This window comes from Eptatretus burgeri, chromosome 12 (genome assembly GCF_056783735.1).
Source record: "Eptatretus burgeri isolate ZD-2024b chromosome 12, Ebu_testis_v1, whole genome shotgun sequence".
Classification (NCBI taxonomy): Eukaryota; Metazoa; Chordata; class Myxini; order Myxiniformes; family Myxinidae; genus Eptatretus; species Eptatretus burgeri.
The window spans coordinates 98,344,388-98,365,400 of record NC_140972.1 but is presented as its reverse complement, the minus strand read 5'-3'; the positions used below and the strand labels follow the sequence as shown (position 1 = coordinate 98,365,400).

General features: G+C 31.9%; 1 protein-coding gene across 1 annotated transcript in view; it reads left to right on the top strand.

The window, feature by feature from the left end:
• LOC147016219 (attractin-like protein 1) overlaps nt 1-19,863 on the top strand; it is a 334,549-nt gene extending 314,686 nt beyond the window's left edge. The window contains exon 29 of the mRNA XM_085849045.1: nt 18,820-19,863. Coding sequence (XP_085705171.1) covers nt 18,820-18,827 — 8 coding nt within the window. The 3' untranslated portion in view covers nt 18,828-19,863. The remainder of the gene's footprint in view (nt 1-18,819) is intronic.
• The last annotated feature ends 1,150 nt before the right edge of the window (nt 19,864-21,013 follow it).

The window sequence follows — 21,013 nt, the reverse complement described above, 5'->3', positions numbered from 1 at the left end:
ACTGTTATACACCTCGGACTTGGCCCTCGAGTGTCCACAACGGTGTATAGTAGGAGGGAGTGAAGCGCCAACCTATTGCTCCCATTACACACACACACAAACAAAAGTTAAACCTTGACTATTCAGTTGAGGATTCTGTGTTTGGGGTTCACAGATCTAAGAACGTCCCCCTTGACACACATTATATACTGTTATACACCTCGGACTTGGCCCTCGAGTGTCCACAAAGGTGTATTATATGCTTAGTTTTGTCTTTTGTAATTCCTGTGAATAAAATGAACCTAAAATCTCTTCCCCTTACAAATCATATATTTTATAAGTCCAAGGAACTGTATCTATTACATCAACAATTTTAAAAAGTTCTTTCGTCCATCGTTCAGTAAAACCCTTTTCAAAATGAGATTTCCACCTATATATTCTTACGATATCACCAACTTTGAACTTAGGTTTTCTGACATTAATCTCTTTTTCATATTTTAATTTTGTAAATGTTTCTGATGGCTTCATATTCGTTGACGTGTGAATCGTGTCATTATACTTATCCACACTATCCTGAATAAAAGATAACCATTGTTGTGAACCGAGTTGTGTGAATTTTTTATATAGTCTCTCTTTTAAGGTACGATTAAAACGTTCAACAACAACTGCCTTCCCTTCATTAAAGGTACTGTATAATGTAATACTGTTATTTTTTAAAAAATTCATAAATGTCTTGTTATAAAACTCTCTACCCTCATCAGTCCACAATTTCTTAGGTTTTCTCTTACTTTTATTAAATATCTGTTGAAAAGCTAACACAAGAGTATTACCTGTTTTGTTTTTTAAAGGGACAACCCACGCATATCTACTCCTCAAATCAATAACGGTTAAAGCATACTTGTACCCTTATCATTATTGAGTTCAATCAAATCAGCAGACCAGATATAATCAACTTCCTTGGAATAAACTTTCCTTCTCTGAAACTTTGTGAATATTGGTTTATGTAATTCATCAGCTAATTGCTCTTCAGTCTTAATGGCATCATTAGAGCCTATAAGTTTTTTGAATTTCCAAGTCCAAGTTTCAATTTAGCACTAATCATCTTCTTCACGATGAACCTATCAACTTTTTCTTTCAAGGTTGGATTTTGTATCAGAGACAAATTATATAACATTTCTCTATCGGCTTCATGCTTTTCTTCCAACGTTGTGGTATTCCTATAATCAATATCGTGTCTCATGCACACTTCATCAACTCTATTGATTGGTTTACTCCAGGATTTAGGATTGTCTGCCTCATCTAATCTTTTATCCAAGTTTGTGCCTGGACCACAGAAAGAATACCCTGGAAGATGTAATTCCCCTGGTATTCCAGTAGTTGTAAATTTACTTCCTGATAAAAACTTTTGTATATCTCCTCCGAGTTTGTGTTTGGAGATAAATTGATTTTTTTTGAACCACACACCGAACATATACCTTTTTGTATAACCCTGTTATTTTTACTTTTAATATATGAAATATTTTTAGTATTAGTTTTCTTTTACATTTGAGACAATAACTCATTTATTTATGAGAAAAATTTCTGCAGAGTGCAAAAACCTTTTTAGTTTCCAACATGCACATTTGAATCTTAATTTTTAAAACATAAAGAATCCTTAGAAATGCCTTCACTCTCTCCTCCATTTATTTAAGAAAAAACTTGAATTAAAATACATGTCTTCTCGATGTCGATAGTCTTGTCGAAAGTATTGCAAATAGACTTTTTAATTCTTTGTATTCCTCCCTGGTGAGATAAGTTAATTTCTTTAATACCTCTATTCTTTTTTGAATCTCACTGGTTTCCATATTTTGATATGTATTCATTCTCTCTCTTTCCTCCCTCTCTCTCTTCTCTCTTTCCTCCTCTCTCTCTCTCCTCCTCCTCCTTTTCCTCCTCTTCCCCTCTCTTCTTCAACTCCTTCCTCATCCCTTACTATACTTGAATCGTTTACACCCCATAGAATATTATACATATATTCATCAGGATTTCTTGTTATTCCTGTATCCAAAATAATTTTTTTTACAACAGGATACCAATAAAATTTCTTTTGAATTTCTAAAAGAGCCTTACCTTTTCTTAACCTTATAATTTTTTCATTATTTAACATTCTAATTAAATCTAAAGTTGTTGGTTTATCAACATCAGCATAATGCCAATCTTTTATTGAAAATACCTCATTCTTATGTTGTAGAACATATTTATTAAAATACCGAATACCCTTTTCTTGAAGGTATGCTTGAACACAGAAATGATAATTTTCTTGAAGCCTTCTTGCTGTCATTTATGTATTAGAAATATATGTTAGAATAATATTATGGCACGAAACACCTCCCCATCTTCCCATAGTTAAATCATTTTGTATTTCCTTACTTATTATATATAATCCTGTTTTTTCTGTTTTCATGAGATAAACAAGGGCAAAACCATTATTATATTTACCCTTATTAAATTCTTTTATTTGTTGTTTACTAATCGTGGCTCCACAAAACTCATTCTCGATACCAAGTGGATAATATTCTTCCTTACGAGACTGATTTAATTGTTCCAGGTCTTCGAGGTTAATTTTAAATGACCAATTATACCCTAAATCATTCATATCATACCCCCATTGTTCTATTCTCATACAAACGATACGCCCTTCTTTATAAAAATTTATTTTAATTCGAACTGTGAATTCTGTATGACCTGGAGATAATATCAACACTTCTGTATCTTTAGAATACACAGCCGTTTTATTTAAGTATATATATTGTGATAAATCGCTTAATCTCACCAAGTCATTCGCGTCAGTCGGGCTTGGATAATTTTTTAATTTATAAGCATTTTTCATGTTAATATTTTTTGTTTATATTATATTTATATCGTTCAGCCTGTGCCTTTGTATAATAATTTGATAAATCAATATCCAGTTCTTGAGATACACCAAAGATAGAACCATCTTTACCAACATAAGTCATTTATATTAGATTAAAAATAATATCATAAAATTTTTTATTTTTGTTGAGTTGAAATAACACATATAGACATAATTGACCACAACACTTGGAATTTAATTCTTGGACTTGAAATGTTTGATAAACACCATTCTGTAAGAATTTTATGACTTCAACAGGTGGTGGAAGACCAAAACTATCAAAATAATATTTGTCTTGACTATTAAAAATACAAACCCAATGAGAACCGTTCCCATCATTATCTTCTAAGTTCATAATAATATTCTTTGTATGTTTCGACACATTTGTTAATTCATCTCTCATACAAATAACCACATTATGAATTTTTAATTTCTTACAATATTTGACAAGTTGTAAATTTGATGTTGTATTCTTTCCAAATTCTTTCAACCACTCATCAATGCTCATTTATTTATTAGAAAGATATAATCCATTACCTCTTTTCGTTAATTTTACACCTGCTTGTGCTATAGAAGAAAGCATATCTCCAACTAACAATCTCGCTTTATCAGGCAGACCTTCAAGTTTTTCAGCAAAATCTACAATTACACCACTTCCACTAATTTGTTTCTCCAACTCTTTGTTATGTCTTTCCAATTCTTTTGAGCCTGGAGTTGAGCCTTCCTTTCGTTGGCAGTTTTGACCGCTGTTGAAATACCACCCGTCAATGCTCCAACCGCACTTAAACCAGCAAATAAAGGAATTAGAAATGGGAGAAATCCTCCACTCGTCTCTCTTATTGAATATTTTTTCAACATTGGTTTTGTCATTTTAATTTTAAGTGAGCCAGTGTCATTCAAGATTTTAACCTGTTCTCTTGTGAGCAAAACATCAATTCTTACTGCTCCTTTTCTCTGAATTGTATTAACGTTAATCGTACAAGGCTTTTGATTTTGAACACAAGATGATAGTTTATGAAGATTGATTTGATTAACATATACCCCAGTTGGTACTTTGCCACTCATTTATTTAACAAAAAAATTATGTGAGACTAATCATCACACCATTATCTGTATTAATCTGCAATTCTGTTTCTTCCAAAAGCAAACAATATGTATCAACTTCTTCACTCTCTCCTCTTTCAATGTATAGGGAAGTATCCACTCGATTAGACTTTATAGTTTCTTTTTGAGCGCTCAGGTCAAACGTATAGATTGTATACAAACTTTTAAATGCTGTCATATCCAAAATAGGTTCTTTATTTCCATTACTTTCACACACCTTTTGGTAAGACTTGTATGCTTCAGCAAAATCATTTTTTCCCAATTAATTTCCAATCTATCTCGTGGATAAAATGTTCCATCTAGAGAAACGCGAAGTTGTTTCACCTTAGCATTATCACTCAATGCATTATTCTTATCAGTCGCAGTATCACCATCTGGCTTTTTTAAAAATCATCCACAGATATCGTGGCTTTCCTTCCAGAACACCCAAATTCCACGTGTAAGTAGTTTGATTGAGTTTAACGTGTTGACATCTTCTTTTGAGGTATGATACACTGAGTGGTTTTTTTGAGTTAAGTCTTCGATTCAACATCTCTTCTGTTTTAAGATTAGGAGTATATTCACTGATATACCAACTCATCTCCTCAATTACAAATTTATTCTGATCACCAAAAGCATTACCAACACCAAAAAGCAATCTATTTTCATTATCATTCCTTTGTAGTTGAAATCTAATTTTAAGACCATACAGAACTTTATCATAATCACAAAATCCAAATATACCTTTAAGAGGAACTGCCACAGTAAAACTATTTTCTGCTTTTGTATCATCATTATACATTCCTTTCCTTTGAGTATACCCAGGGTCTGTGTTTGTTCCCGTTGACATATCAGGAATAAAACCTTCGACAGACCCCTTTCCCATTCTATCACTGAATGTATAGAGTGTAAATTTCATCATTTCAGATACAGCAGAGACATAATCAACCGCTTCAACTTCTTGTGTTCCAATATACAATCGCACACTATCAAACATTTTCCAGAAGAAATCATTTACAAGTGTAGCGTTTGTGTTATTCCCAGCCTTAGTGAATTTAAATTTACACAACAAGAAACTTTCGGAGAGATTCAAATAGGTTTGTTGATTATTTATTTCAAAACTTTTTGTACCATTTGTATTCCAGTCTGTTCCAGTTATTGCATTTACCTTGAAGTAATCTTCTTTTTAGTGGAGTTTGAGATAATAATAGTATCATCCAAATCATAGATACTATCAATTGCTTCCATACTTGTATTTATTTAGGAAAAAAGATGTTAAAACTTTTGAAACCCTGATCCAAGTATTTGAATTATTTTCTGTCGTTCTTCGGCGGACAACTGAGTTTTACCTTTCTTAATTTCTTTTATTGCTTGTAATTTATGAGATTCTTTCTGAGCATCTTTTATACTCTTTACAGCACCTGCTACATTTCCCACAGCAGAAGCAGTTGAACCAATTAGGTCTTTATGTTTAAGAATAGTTGAACCAATACCCATGAGAGTATCAATTATCCCATCTCCTCTAAATTGATGTCCGACACCCCTTTGTCTCTTAGGTTTATAGTATCCTCTACCAAGATACATACCTTCACCCTTGTAGTACGGGGAAAGGAACATCCCATCCCCTGTAATTATTTTATATTTTCCCAACTCGTGCTTCCTCACAATAACCATCGTATTTATTTATTGAAAAACTTCACGTAGGTGAATTCTGATGGATATAACTTCTCCATTAAAAGAGATCACACGATTATCTTGGTCGGTTATCCTAAAATTTACTCTGTGTATGGTTTTCCTGACACAGGTAGATAAACCAAATTTTTAGGCTCCATATTGAATTTATAACCAATTGGGGTTGAGTATGCGCTGAATGAAAATATTGTATTTGTTTTTAATCCATCATTATAAGCACCATCAATCAAATCACAGTGAATTAACACCGAATTTATTCCTGAGGATATTTGAATGACATTATCACTGTAAAACGTCCCATTAGTTTCAATCTTTTTTGAGGAGAAACCTAATAACTCTCTAAATGAATTATCAATTGTGAAATCAACCTTGTAGTTATTTTTAACTTTAATCGTTGATTTTGAAGTATGTTTTTGAATGTTTATAACAATATTTTTTGGTTCATCACCCTGTTCTTTCATAAGACGAGCAATTTCGGAAGATATTTGAGAAATCTCGTATGCTCCGGGTGAGACTGTTATCGTTTTGTATCCACTTCCCGGATTATAACTAAACTTGTCATTTTTCTCGGTTATATTAAATAAGGTATTATAAGTCTCCATGGACAATAAAGATGCCTCATATTCTTTTGTTGTGTCAAGTTGTAGTGGGTATGGGAATGAAGATGTGTGGTCGCTTGTTGTGAAATTAAAACTCAGGATTGTGCTTCTCATCTTATTTAATATGAGATAAAATGTCTTTATATTGAGATTTATTAATTATTTTCATGTTCATCAACTGGTCTAAAATGGCTGATGCTTCATTAAAACAATTGTTATTTCCAGCCTTCTTACTGCCGAACAACAATAACAGTCTATTAACTAATTGCGATGGGTCATTTGGAAGAAAACTAATACCTGAACCAAGGATACTTAAAGCCTGAATAATGTGTTTCTCCTTCTCATTCTTCCTACTTTTACCAGAAAGAATAACCTTATAATTTAGAGTGTTCAGCAAATCAATATATACTCTATCATCATTATTTTCCATATCCAATGGTTTATCAATATACTTTGATTCATCCCTCACAGTTGAACCTTGTCTTCCATCTTTTGTGAGAAGAAACATTAATCTCGGAGTTAGTTTAACAGGGGGTTGAGCAGAACTTAAGAACCTTAATTCATCATTAAATATCAATACCTTTTCTTGAACAAGATGAAATATTGCTGGTTGTTCTGTTGGAATGAGTCCTGCTTTGGTTTTTGAATCCGCTGAATATTCATTGTTTTGAACAGCATTCACAATATAATCAGGGGGTTGATTAATCTCTTCCAGTTGTTGAAATAAACCTTCATCATCATATTCTAATTCTCCTAAATGCTCTAATTCTTCCTCCGTCATTTGACTGAAATCTTTTAACATTTGAAGCTTTGTAGGAGTATATTCTACTGTGGGAACTGTGGAAACATCTTTCATTTTTTCTTGGGAAGTTTTTAAAAGTGGTTTAAAAAATTTCTCTTGTTTTTTTTCAAATGCTTCTTCGCCCGTTAGTTTCTGTCTGCGTTTCTTCTTTATGTCTTCCTGTTGTTTTACAACTTTTGAAACCAACTCTTGATGTTCCTTAAATCTTCTTGCTCTTTCTTTTGTATCCATTTATTTATTGTAAAATATCATTTAATGAATTGTAAAGATCAACAGGGAAATTTTCCTTTTCTTCATCATTCAAGTAGATGTGTTCAAATAAATCCTTTTCTTTAAATATTTCATCAAATTCTTTATTAACATTAATGCGAGTTGTAATTTCTTCTTCACTAATCCTTGCATCTCTGCTTTTCATACGTTTGTGTTGAGTTTCTTCATCAACATCAAAACCGAATGATAAAATCTTCACTCCGCTCAGATATTTAATAATTTGTCTCGTTCCTTCTGGATTAGTTTCTAATATCCCAACACCACCAGATTTTAGTTTCTTTAACTCACTCTTACAATGTGAATATTTTGTTGTACCAAGAGAAACCTCCTCAAATATTTGTCCTTCATTCCTCAATCGCATATGTTCCTCCACTGAAATATAGTGATAATCTTCACCTTTTACTTCTCCAGGTCTTATTGCTCTAGTTGTTGTTGATACAATGCGTATCACGGGGTGTTTTTAAGTAAATTTACAATATTCTCATTTGTACTACACAAGAATCTTGATTTATGAAAGTTTTTCCAGAAGCAGATTTACCCACAAGATTTATAATAATAGTTGTCATTTATATATGTAATTGTTTATAAAACAAAAAATATATCCCTTAATATCTCATCTTGTTTCACAACAATATATTTATATTTTTCAGTCGTGTGCTTCATATAATCCTCAAATTTCTTTTTACTACATAATGTAGAACAATTATCTCTCCAAAAATTATTGATATCTATTGAATTTAACTTGTATAAAATAAAAGTTTTAGAATTGTTTCTGATGGAAGCGCGAGCAAGTTGAAAGTACGATTGACTAAGATAAATACAATTACAAGAAGAATGTCTCCCTCTTGTGTAGTAGCTGTCCATTACCGTTTGGTTTCTCTCATTAACACACTCATCAAAGATAACCAGGTTCTTTTTGATTTATCCAAATCTTGGGGAGACGGTATATCATCCGTATTATCACTAAGAATACAAGTTATAAGATTTGATTTCTTTTACATCTCTGTGTATCACAAAATAGTTGAATTATATCTTCAATGTTATAATCATTTAGGTTTTTTTGACGTTTAAATAAACCTATTATATCTTCTTTTTGAAGACCAGCATTAAAACCTTGTGAGAGTAGTTGATACTCTGGTTGAAAACTCGACTTTGTGAAAATTATTAAATTATCATAATCTAAAAAGTTGGGAGTGAGGAGCATTTTTAAAAGTAAGCAGGTTTTTCCACATCCACTTGAACCAACTATGAGACATCTTAATGAATTTGGGAGATTTTTATGGTTGTTAAATTTTATCTTATTTTCCCAAATAGGTAAAAAATCATTCATTTATATATTTGAAAAACAGGTTATTTAATTTATTATTGGCTTTTTTAGAAACTCTATATTTTATCCTAAGTTCAGGTTTAATTTCAAGATAATCCATTATTTTATTTATACAATATCTTGTGTTGATATTTCCCTGAAAATTACATCCATGAATAATATACAACAACAATCCTTTGAACATTTCTCTTATACGTTCAGTTTCTTCCCTTGTAAGGAAAGGTGTGTTATCATCCTCATACTTTACATTCATTTCTCTAATCAATCTTGTAAAGTAATTCATTTTTGGTGTAAATCTAAAAGAATTATTTTCCTTTTTATATTTTTTATTATCATTAATTAGAAGATAATCACAGAATATACATTGTTTATAGGCTTTTGACTCTGTGTTTAATCCCTGTCTTTCACACGCAGGACAATTCTCAAATTTGTCATATGGAGAATCAGGAAAGTCTAGCATATTTATAAAGTAAAACTTTCATTAAACTGAAATTCATCTATACTTTCAGTTGTATATTACCATCGATATCGATATACTTTTTTTCATTATCAGATTCAACGACAACATTTTTTATATTAAAGGTAATTTTAAAATTATCGTTAACTACTATTGAACGAAATGTCATTTCACCTGATATATTAACATCCTTTATTTCATCAAGATTTACATCTTTAGGGTTGTTGAAAAAAATACAAATTTCTCCTTGCATATTACAGATGGTCTTATCTTTTCTTTCTAAAGCTTCATCCATAAGGTTTTTGTTCTTTGATACTTTTCTTGTTTCATTGCTTTTTCTAGTTTTGAATATATTACTAGAAGGAGAGGAGATACTTTAATTGATGTTCTACCAGGTATACTAAAAGCCCTTCCACTGAAGGAAATTGAAGAACTCATATTATTTACCATAATAGTTTTTATCCAATAGTTGTTATATTTATCTTTGTTCAATTTTACATCCTTGACATATTTCTCAGTATCTTTAACAGATGAAGAGATTGATTGAAACTTGTCTTTTGTGTCTTGAAACATTGTATTTATTAAGTGAAAAAGTTGGAGGATAAAATGTTTTTAAGCACAGATTCACCTATAAATTAAACGAAATTTTCATCAAGAAAATTTTAGTTTAAGCAAAGTTTTATTCTATAAATATGGTGAATACAACGTACTGCGATGTTTGTAATCACGAATATAAACATTATAGAAAACACCTCCGAACCAACAAACACACATTTAATCTATTTCATCAAATATCTCCTCTTGAGTTGGAAAGAAAACATTGTGATATCTGTTCAAAGGATGTTTTGAAGAGTAGTTATAATCAACATCTTCAATCACAAAAACACAAGAAAAATGAGTTTAAAGTAAAGGGAGACTATTATATTAAAAACACGGATGAGGTATTTAAAGGGCATATAAAAATAAGGATTTTTCAATTTGGAGAACCCGGTCCATCATCAATAGCTGAATCAATTGAAATAGTGAAACCCGATGTTGAAAAATTTATTAAAAGATATTAAAAGAAATAAAAACTTTAAAGTTTTATATGGGAGTGAAAATGAATATGAAAAGACAAGATGAAGAACAAACTCCTTATATGAGAACAGATCTTCATTTTATAACATCATTTCAAGATTTTTTTGAATAGTGGAGTTTATGAAGAACTATCAAGACAAGAGGAGGATGTTGATAATACAGTGGTAGGAAGTGGATTCAATATTAAAAAAATCATCTTTTAGATATACACATTCTAAAATCAAACCCTCTTAAAGCTTCTTCTTATATTGAATTACCAAAAGAAATAAAACTAAAGAAGGCAGTTGTTAATATTAAGAACAATGATAATAAATGTTTTCTCTGGTCTGTTCTTGCTCACTTACATCCACCAAAATGTAATTCAGAAAGAGTAAAACAATATATGAAATATGAGAATACCTTGGACATTAAAGATTTTAAATTCCCAATGCCATTAACAGATATTCCTAAATTTGAGAAAAAGAATAATCTTTCTATTAATGTATATGGATTAACGGATACAAACAAAGTTCAAATATTAAAAATTTCAAACAACTATAAAAATGAAGAAACACACATTGACCTTTTATATTTTAGTGTTGGAAAGAATTCACATTACACATACATCAATAATTTATCAAGATTAATCTCTTCTCAGGTATTCAGAACAGCAAACAAAATATATCCTTGTAAGCGATGTCTTAATTCATTTCATACAAAAGAACGATTAGAACAACATTCAAAATATTGTAGTAATCATAAATCAGCTGTAATTACAATGCCTAAACCTGGTGAAAAGATTTATTTTGAAGATTATAATAAATCTATCATGCACCCATTTGTGATATACGCTGATTTTGAATGTATCCTTAAAAAAGATAAATACTGCTTCTCCTAATCCAAAAGAACCATATACAAATAAATATCAAAAACATATTCCTTGTGGTTTCTGTTATTATATCAAATCATCTGTTGGAGAAAAGTATAACAAACTTGAACATTATCGTGGAAAAAATGCTTCACAAGAGTTTGTAAAACGATTAGAAAAGGATTGTATAAGACTCACTAAATTAATGAAAGAAACAAATGAACCGATGAAATTAACCAAAGAAGAAAAATTAGAATTTAGAATGAACAATATCTGCCATATTTGTGAGGGGGAAATTAAGGAGTCTAAAGTTAGAGACCATTGTCATCTTACTGGTAAATATAGAGGTCCCGCTCATTCCTGTTGTAATCTTAATTATAAATTACCTTCTTTTATTCCAGTCTTTCTTCACAACAGCGCCAACTATGATACACATCTATTTATAAATGAACTTTCAAAAACACCAGGAATATTTCTGCTATAACAAACACAAGTCAAAAGTATATTTCATTTTCAAAAATGATATTCACAAAACCTATAACTCGTATTAGGTTTTAGATTCTTACAAGTTTATGGGAACACCACTAGCCTACCTCGCATCAAATCTAAGCTCCACAGACTCTTTTCCAAATCTTAATTCATTCTTTCCAGAGAAATTCTCACTAAAGAGAAATTCAGATTAAAGAGAATTCAAAGTAAAGAGGAAATTCTAACTGAAGATGAAATTCTAATTATAAAGAAAATTCGAACTAAGAGGAAATTCAGATTAAAGATGAAATTCTGATTAAAGAAGGAATTCTTACGAGAGAGGAAATTCAAACAAGGAATGAAATTCAAAGTAAAGAGAAAATTCTTACAAGTAAGGGAATTTATCCTTATGATTATATGGATTCATTTATGAGATTTAAAGAAACACAACTTCCTTCAAAAGAAAGTTTCTATAATAACCTTTATGAAGAAGAGATAAGTGATAAGGAATATAAACACGCACAAGAAATATGGAAAATATTTAAGATAAAGAACCTTGGAGAATATCATGATTTATATCTAAAAACAGATGTTTTATTGTTAGCTGATGTGTTTGAGGCTTTTAGAACACTCTGTCATAATAAAAATTGTTATGGATTAGACCCTGCCCACTATTTCACAGCTCCTGGTTTAGCTTGGAGTGCAATGTTGAAAATGACAAAACAAGATATAGATTTAATCAGTGATGTTGATATGTTTTTGATGATTGAGAAGTCCAAGAGAGGTGGAATATCACAAGTATGTTAAAAAAGATATGCTAAAGCAAATAATAAATATCTTCCAAATTATGATAGTGAAAAAGATAGTAATTATTTGATGTATTTTGATGCTAATAATTTGTATGGATGGGCAATGTCTCAATCTCTGCCTTATGGTAAATTAGAGTGGGTGGAAGAAAAGGATTATGAAAAGGCTTTGATGAATATTGTTATTTCTTCTCAAGAGGAATTGAATGACGAAGAAGAAGGTTATTATTTTGAAGTTGATTTGAGGTACCGAGTGATCTTCATAATAAGCATAAAGATCTTCCTTTTGCATGTGAGAAAGAAACTCCAAAGAAAGAATGGTTAAGTGATTATCATAAAAGTTTTAATATTAAAGGCAAATCAACAGAAAAGTTATTAACAACATTCTATGATAAGAGGGATATGTTTTACATCAGAGAAGCTTAAAACAGTTTTTGAGAGAAGGATTGAGAGTAGCTAAAATTCATAGAGTTTTAAAATTTAAACAAAGTCCTTGGGTGAAAAAGTATATTCAATTTAATACAGATATGAGAGCAAATACAAAAGTAAAATTTGAAGGGGACTTTTATAAATTAATGAATAATGCTGTATTTGGAAAGACTATGGAAAATGTTAGAAACAGGCAAAACATTAGATTCGCAACATCTTGGAAAGAAGCTTCGAGATTGATAAATAAACCAAGTTTTGAGAGAGAAGAGGTTTTTTCAGAGAACTTTTCTGCAATTCATATGAAAAAGGAAAGTATTGTAATGGATAAACCAATTTATATTGGAACAGCAGTTCTTGATTTATCAAAGATATTGATGTATGATTATTTGTATAATGACTTAAAGAAAGAGTATGGTGAAAATGTTTCATTGTTGTATATGGATACTGATAGTTTTATCCTAGATATAAAAACTGATGATGTTTATGAAGATATGAAGAAAAATATTGGAGTATATGATACAAGTAATTTCAGCAAGAAGAGTGAGTTATTTTCCAAAAAGAATGAAAAGGTTATTGGTAAGTTTAAGGATGAGTTGGGTGGAAAAGTAATGAGTGAGTTTATTGGATTGAGAGCAAAGGCATATGCTTATAAGTATGGTGAACAGATTGATAAGAGGTTAAAGGGAATAAAGAAATATGTAATAAAGAAATCAATAACTTTTAGAAATTATTATAATTGTTTGATGAATAAGAAAGAATATAGGAAAATGAATACAATAAGAAGTTATAAACATAACATATATAGTGAAGAAGTAAATAAAAAGGCATTAGGAGCCTTTGATGATAAGAGATTTATTTTAGATAATGGAATAGATTGTGTTCCATATGGATATTGTATGATAGAGTGTATAAAATAGATTATGTTTTAACGATGGGAAGATGGGTTAGGGTTTTTAAGGGCTACACCCGCGTTTTTTCACAATATATAAATGGTTAAACCAAGTATTAATCAAACTAAAGAGTGGAGAAAATCTCAGTCTTGGTATATAAATGGAAAACATAATGAATGTGAAAAATATCAAATAAGTCTTATTGAAAAAATAACTAAAACAAAGGTAAATAAAACAAATAAGCGAATTAATTTAAAAACTAGTAAGTTAGAGGATGTAAAGAAAAAAAATGAATATCCTTGAATGGACTGAAAACTTTGATGGTTATCAATTGAACAATGAAAAAACAATTTACTATAATCTCAAAATGATATGTGGCTCAGGAGGTGGTCAGATGAGAGCATTAAGAGAAGTTTATCATTTCGTAATGGCACAAAAGGGGTATCTTAAAAAATATAAAGATTCAAATGTTTTGTTTGTCAATATTTTAGATGGGGATTATTGTGCAAAGAAAATTAAACTATTGAAGGAATTTGAGAATGAACAAATCTTTTAGGTTCAATGAGTGAGCTGTTCAACCCCCAGGTGTTCAATTCAATGAGGTTCAACCTCCAAGTTAAAAGGGGAGACAAATAAATATACCTTGGGATAAAAAGGGGATTTATTTTTAGGGAAAAAAAATATAAATCGCTGAAAATCCCCCATTCATTTACATGGGGAAAAGTGAGCCAGAATCAGTATTCTTACCCTACCCTAAACATATTTTCGTAATTAAAAATCTGAATATTTTTAGTCTTCCATTGTTTCAAATTTTGTACCCCAACCTTAAATTCATTAAAGGAATACAGCAAATTAAGAATAATTATAGAACGCTTTTACAGCTTGTCATCACATGTCAAATTAAAAATAGAGCCTGTACAAAAAATGGATCATAGAGTAAACCACTTATCCCACTCCTGACAAATACTCCCTACAAAGTAAACCACTTATCCCACTCCCACTTATCCCACTCCACAAGGTTGATTCTCAATCACCACAAATCTAAACCACACACATTTACATCAAAACAAAAATTCTGCCTCCTTTATCTTCTTCACCAAAACTCCGCCTCAATAATGGTGAGTCTCATTCAATCCCATTTCGCATATCGAATAGATTCAGATAATGCTTAATTGCTATCTTCAATACCTTTTTTATTCAACATTTCCATTTCATTCATATTACAAACAGTAATATGTCGCCCCATCAAACAGCATTTCCGATTGTACATTGCCTTCAAAAGCATCACAAAGCAGATTGTGATGCCAAGCTGAAAATACAGATCTGACTCTCAATACACTAAAATAAATAGGATGTGATTATAACCACTGAACTAAAAATAAACATAACGTGATCATAACCATGAAACTGAAAATAAATAAATATGATTATAATCAATGAACTAAAAAATAAACATAATGTGATCATAACCACAAAACTGAAAATAAATGAATGTGATTATAACCACTGAACTAAAAAATAAACATAATGTGATCATAACCACGAAACTGAAAATAAATAAATATGATTATAACCACTGAACTAAAAATAAATATAATGTGATCATAACCACTGAACTAAAAATAAACATAATGTGATCATAACCACAAAACTGAAAATAAATAAATGTGATTATAACCACTGAACTAAAAATAAACATAATGTGATCATAACCACGAAACTGAAAATAAATAAATATGATTATAACCACTGAACTAAAAATAAATATAATGTGATTATAACCACTGAACTAAAAATAAACATAATGTGATCATAACCACAAAACTGAAAAGAAATGAATGTGATTATAACCACTGAACAAAAAATAAAAATAATGTGATCATAACCATGAAACTGAAAATAAATAAATATGATTATAACCACTGAACTAAAAATAAATATAGTGTGATCATAACCACTGAACTAAAAATAAACATAATGTGATCATAACCACGAAACTGAAAATAAATGAATGTGATTATAACCACTGAACGAAAAAGAAACATAATGTGATTATAACCACTGAACTAAAAATAAATATAGTGTGATCATAACCACTGAACTAAAAATAAACATAATGTGATTATAACCACGAAACTGAAAATAAATGAATGTGATTATAACCACTGAACGAAAAAGAAACATAATGTGATTATAACCACTGAACTAAAAATAAATATATTGTGATCATAACCACTGAACTAAAAATAAATATGTGATTTAACCACTGAACTAAAAATAAATATAAAGTGAGTACAACCACTGAACTTTAATATAATGTGATTATAACCACCGAACTAAAAACAAATAGAATGTGATTATAACCACCGAACTAAAAATGAATATAATGTGATTATAACCACTGAACGTAAAACAAACAAATGTGATAACTACTGAACTAAAAATAAATGTAATGTGATTATAACCACTGACCTAAAAATAAACATAATGTGATAAAAACCACGAAACTGAAAATAAATGAATGTGATTATAACCACTGAACAAAAAATAAACATAATGTGATCATAACCACAAAACTGAAAATAAAGAAATATGATTATAACCACTGAATTAAAAATAAATATAATGTGATCATAACCACTGAACAAAAAATAAACATAATGTGATTATACCCACTGAACTAAAAATGAATATATTGTGATCATAACCACTGAACTAAAAATAAATATGTGATTTTAACCACTGAACTAAAAATAAATAGAATGTGATTATAACCACTGAACTTAAAACGAATAGAATGTGATTATCACGACTGAACTAAAAATAAATGTAATGTGATTATAACCACTGAACTAAAAACAAATAGAATGTGATTATAACCACCAAACTAAAAATAAATATAATGTGATTATAACCACTGAACTTAAAACAAACAAATGTGATTATAACTACTGAACTAAAAATAAATGTAATGTGATTATAACCACTGACCTAAAAATAAACATAATGTGATAAAAACCATGAAACTGAAAATGAATGAATGTGATTATAACCACTGAACAAAAAATAAACATAATGTGATCATAACCACGAAACTGAAAATAAAGAAATATGATTATAACCACTCAACTAAAAATAAATATAATGTGATCATAACCACTGAACTAAAAATAAACATAATGTGATTATAACCACTGAACTAAAAATGAATATATTGTGATCATAACCACTGAACTAAAAATAAATACGTGATTTTAACCACTGAACTAAAAATAAATATAGTGTGATCATAACCACTGAACTAAAAATAAATATGTGATTTAACCACTGAACTAAAAATAAATATAAAGTGATTATAACCACTGAACTTAAATATAATGTGATTATAACCACCGCACTAAAAACTAAATATTATGTGATTATAACTACAGAATTAAAAATAAATGTAATGTGATTATAACCACTGAACTTAAAACAAATAGAATGTGATTATAACTACAGAATTAAAAATAAATGTAATGTGATTATAACCACTGAACTAAAAACAAATAGAATGTGTTTATAACCATGGAACTAAAAATAAATATAATGTGATTATAACCACTGAACTTAAAACAAATATAATGTGATTATAACTACTGAACTAAAAATAATGTAATGTGATTATAACTACTGACCTAAAAATAAACATCATGTGATCAAAACCATGGAACTGAAAATAAGTGAATGTGATTATAACCACTGAACTAAAATTAAATAGAGTATGGTTACAACCACCAAACTGAAAATAAAAACAATGTGATCATAACCACTGAACTAAAAATAAATATAATGTGATTATATTCACTGAACTAAAAATAAATATAATGTGATTATAACCACTGAACTAAAAATAAATATAATGTGATTATAACCACTGAACTAAAAATAAATATAATGTGATTATATTCACTGAACTAAAAATAAATATAATGTGATCATAACCACTGAACTAAAAATAAATATAATGTGATTATATTCACTGAACTAAAAATAAATATAATGTGATTATAACCACTGAACTAAAAGTAAATATATTGCAATCATAACCACTGAACTAAAAATAAATATTAAGTGATTATAACCACTGAACTTAAAATAAATATAATGTGATTATAACCACTGACTAAAAATAAATATTACGTGATCATAACCACTGAAATAAAAATAAATATAAAGTGATTATAACCACTGAACTAAAAATAAATATAATGTGATAATGACCACTGAACTAAAAATAAATATTACATGATTATAACCACTGAACTAAAAATAAATATTACATGATTATAACCACTGAACTAATAATAAATATAATGTGATCATAACCACTGAACTAAAAATAAACAAAATGTGATCATAACCACGAAACTGAAAATAAATGAATGTGATTATAACCACTGAACTAAAAATAAATATAATGTGATTATACCCACTGAACTAAAAATATTTATAATGTGATTATAACCACTGAACTAAAGATAAATATAATGTGATCATAACCGCTGAACTAAAAATAAATAGAATGTGATTATAACCGCCGAAGTAAAAACAAATTTAATGCGATTATAACTACTGAACTAAAAATTAATATATGATAACCACGGATTGATTCATCACATACATTGATTAATCACCCTGCTTGTAACAGACATGTACATTCTCGAGGCTGCTCACTGCCAAAGATTTGGGCATACTCTACTTAATAAAGCTGGTTTTATATATTTGATCACTTTGGGTTGCATCATTTTAGTGCATCATAAAAAAGACAGGTTCATTCCTGTTTTCTATTTTGGCCAAAACAAATCTATCTTTCTAAATACACAATTTGAGGTCTGTTTATCTGACTGTCTGACTGTTTTTCTTCTTCTTGCATATGGCAGCTTGGCAGTGATCATTCCATTGAGGTGTGAATGTGCCACTGATGCTGTGCCCCTAAACCAGTACAGTGGTACTGTTGCGGAAATGGCACTTAGTGTGTTATTAAATATAGGATTAGCCCAGATCCCCCCTTAAATGCATGTTTAGTCAGGTTGTTCAGTAATTGGACATTACATGTGTGTCGGGAGGTGCAGCCGGCTGTCCAGTGTTCGTACAGTGGTGGTGGACCGGGAGGCGCCTTGCTTATTTTCCTTCCCCTCTCCGAACCTGCCCCGCCCAGCGCTCTGAGAGTGTCGATCGGCGAGACGTGTCGGCAGCCGATTGGTGGAGGGCAGCTGCAATCTCGAGCGATGGACCAATCACGGGTCCCCGGGGGAGTGTCCAAAAAAGCGAGCCCCAAGAAGCAAGAGAGTAACTGCCTGAGTGTCGAGTCGCAATCTGCAATATAAGGGACGGCTGTGTCAGTTGGGCGATTGGCAGTAAGAGGAACTGTATGAGGGTTTTTGCGATCAGCTTTCGTGAAAAGGCCGCCCCGAAAGGCAAGAGTAACTGCCTGAGTGTCGAGTCCCGATCTGCGATATAAGGGACGGCTGTGTCAGTCGGCCGATCGGCAGTAAGAGGAACTGCATGAGGATTTTTGCGATCGGCTTTCGTGAAAAGGCCGCCCCGAAAGGCAATAGGAACTGCATGAGGGTTTTTGTGATCGGCTTTCGTGAGAAAGGCAAGAGGAACTGCATGAGGGGAGTCGGCGATCGACTTTTATGAGGAGGTCATCAACAGGTTCATCCGGAGTCCAGTGACAGAGCCTCTGACTGTCCCGACTCGCTGCACGGCTAGACACGTCTTGTAATCCCGTCGATCCACCTGCGGAGCCCAACACCCCAATTTGGCCTAATCTGGTGAGCAGGCCAGGCCTGGATTTGTATGCTGGACCTTGTGAAAAGCCAGCTGGAGCACACCGTGGATCTTTTGCTCTTGTGTCGTCAACTTTACGGGGGCTGAACGCGCTGACGCTGGTGCGCAAGCGGTGCCGGGAGAAGGAGGACGAGCGCCATTTTGCCACGCTGCATGCTCGAGCTGGGTGCTCGAATCCGATGACATCGGCTTGTCACGAACCGCATTCCTCCCTTTGACACTTTTCTTCTCGTCCATGAGGCATCACCAAGTACTCTGTGTCTTGTCCGCATGTTGTCTGCATGTTGTCTAAGGTTTATCTCGCTAGGGTTCCCTTCAAAACCCGTAATCCATAGCTCCCTAGTTAAGAGCGGGTTATAGATTGATTATAACATTGTCGTGAATGTTTTGCTTGTGTCGTATTCCCCGATCTGTCCCCAATAAATCTGGCTGATTCATATGAAAGTTTCCGCCTTCAGTTTATTTGTGCCATGCTGAGGAACAATTTGCTCGATTTGTATATAAAACCCAAATGGGCTACGGACTGGCAGACTTCGCTCGATCTCTGACAAAGCCAGTCTGTAGCCAGGGTCTATTTCCCTGATTGGCAAGGCACAGGTGTATTTTGGTATCGTGATCTGAGGCGCGTAACCTGAGACCTGTGCCGAGCCGGCTGGCGTTATAACCCTGAAGACGGCAGTGCTGTCAAGAGTAGGGTGCAAATCCCGCCACCGCCGAATCCTTTACAGTACTCATTATGCTAACCTTGGAAGGTTGACAGGCTGAGTCAACCCCACCTGGTGTTAATTCAGCCTCCAACAGGGCTTGAAATCAGGACCAATGATCCCATGTAAGGATCCCAAGCCAGCCAGCTGAGCCACTAAGCCAACACCAGGCTTACGCACGAAGGAGGTTGATGCGGTTTCACTTGCTCCCCTCCCCAAGGGGGTGTTCCGCCTTGGGGGAAGTCCATGTTAAAGTGTATATCCATATGAAGAGAGCTAATGGTGGTGTTCTTCCAAGGCCGCTTCTCAAATTAAAAGTAACAGCACTAATGATTATAATACCATAATATTGTTGCGGTTCTGGGAACCGCATCTCTCCAAGGCAATGACATCCAACATACAGTGGTCCCCAGACAGTTATTTCATTAATATACTTACAGCTAGACCCTTCCCTCTTGTCTAGTGGGTCAAAAGGGATAGTGCGTTGTGTGGATCTCATAGTTAGGTATGATTATATCTCTAACTTCATTCCTACTCTTTTTCTCTTATTCCTGAGATAAATCTAAGCAGCGGCAGCCAGCAAAAACCGTGGCCACGCCCTTCACGTAAGAATGCGTCCTTGCAGAAGACCAAAAGAAGCAAACAATAAACGCCAATGCTGCATGGAACACGTGCAGCGCAGCAATAATCTCCACTCACTGTGCAGAAGACCAACAGTAGAAGCAGATAAACAACCTCGGCCCCACCATACAGGACACATGCGGCGTGTTCTTTTCAACCCATTTCTGAGTCCTCTTTTTCTATATCCTCTTTTTCAACCCAAATCTCCATCTCATAATTATGTCCAATCTTTTC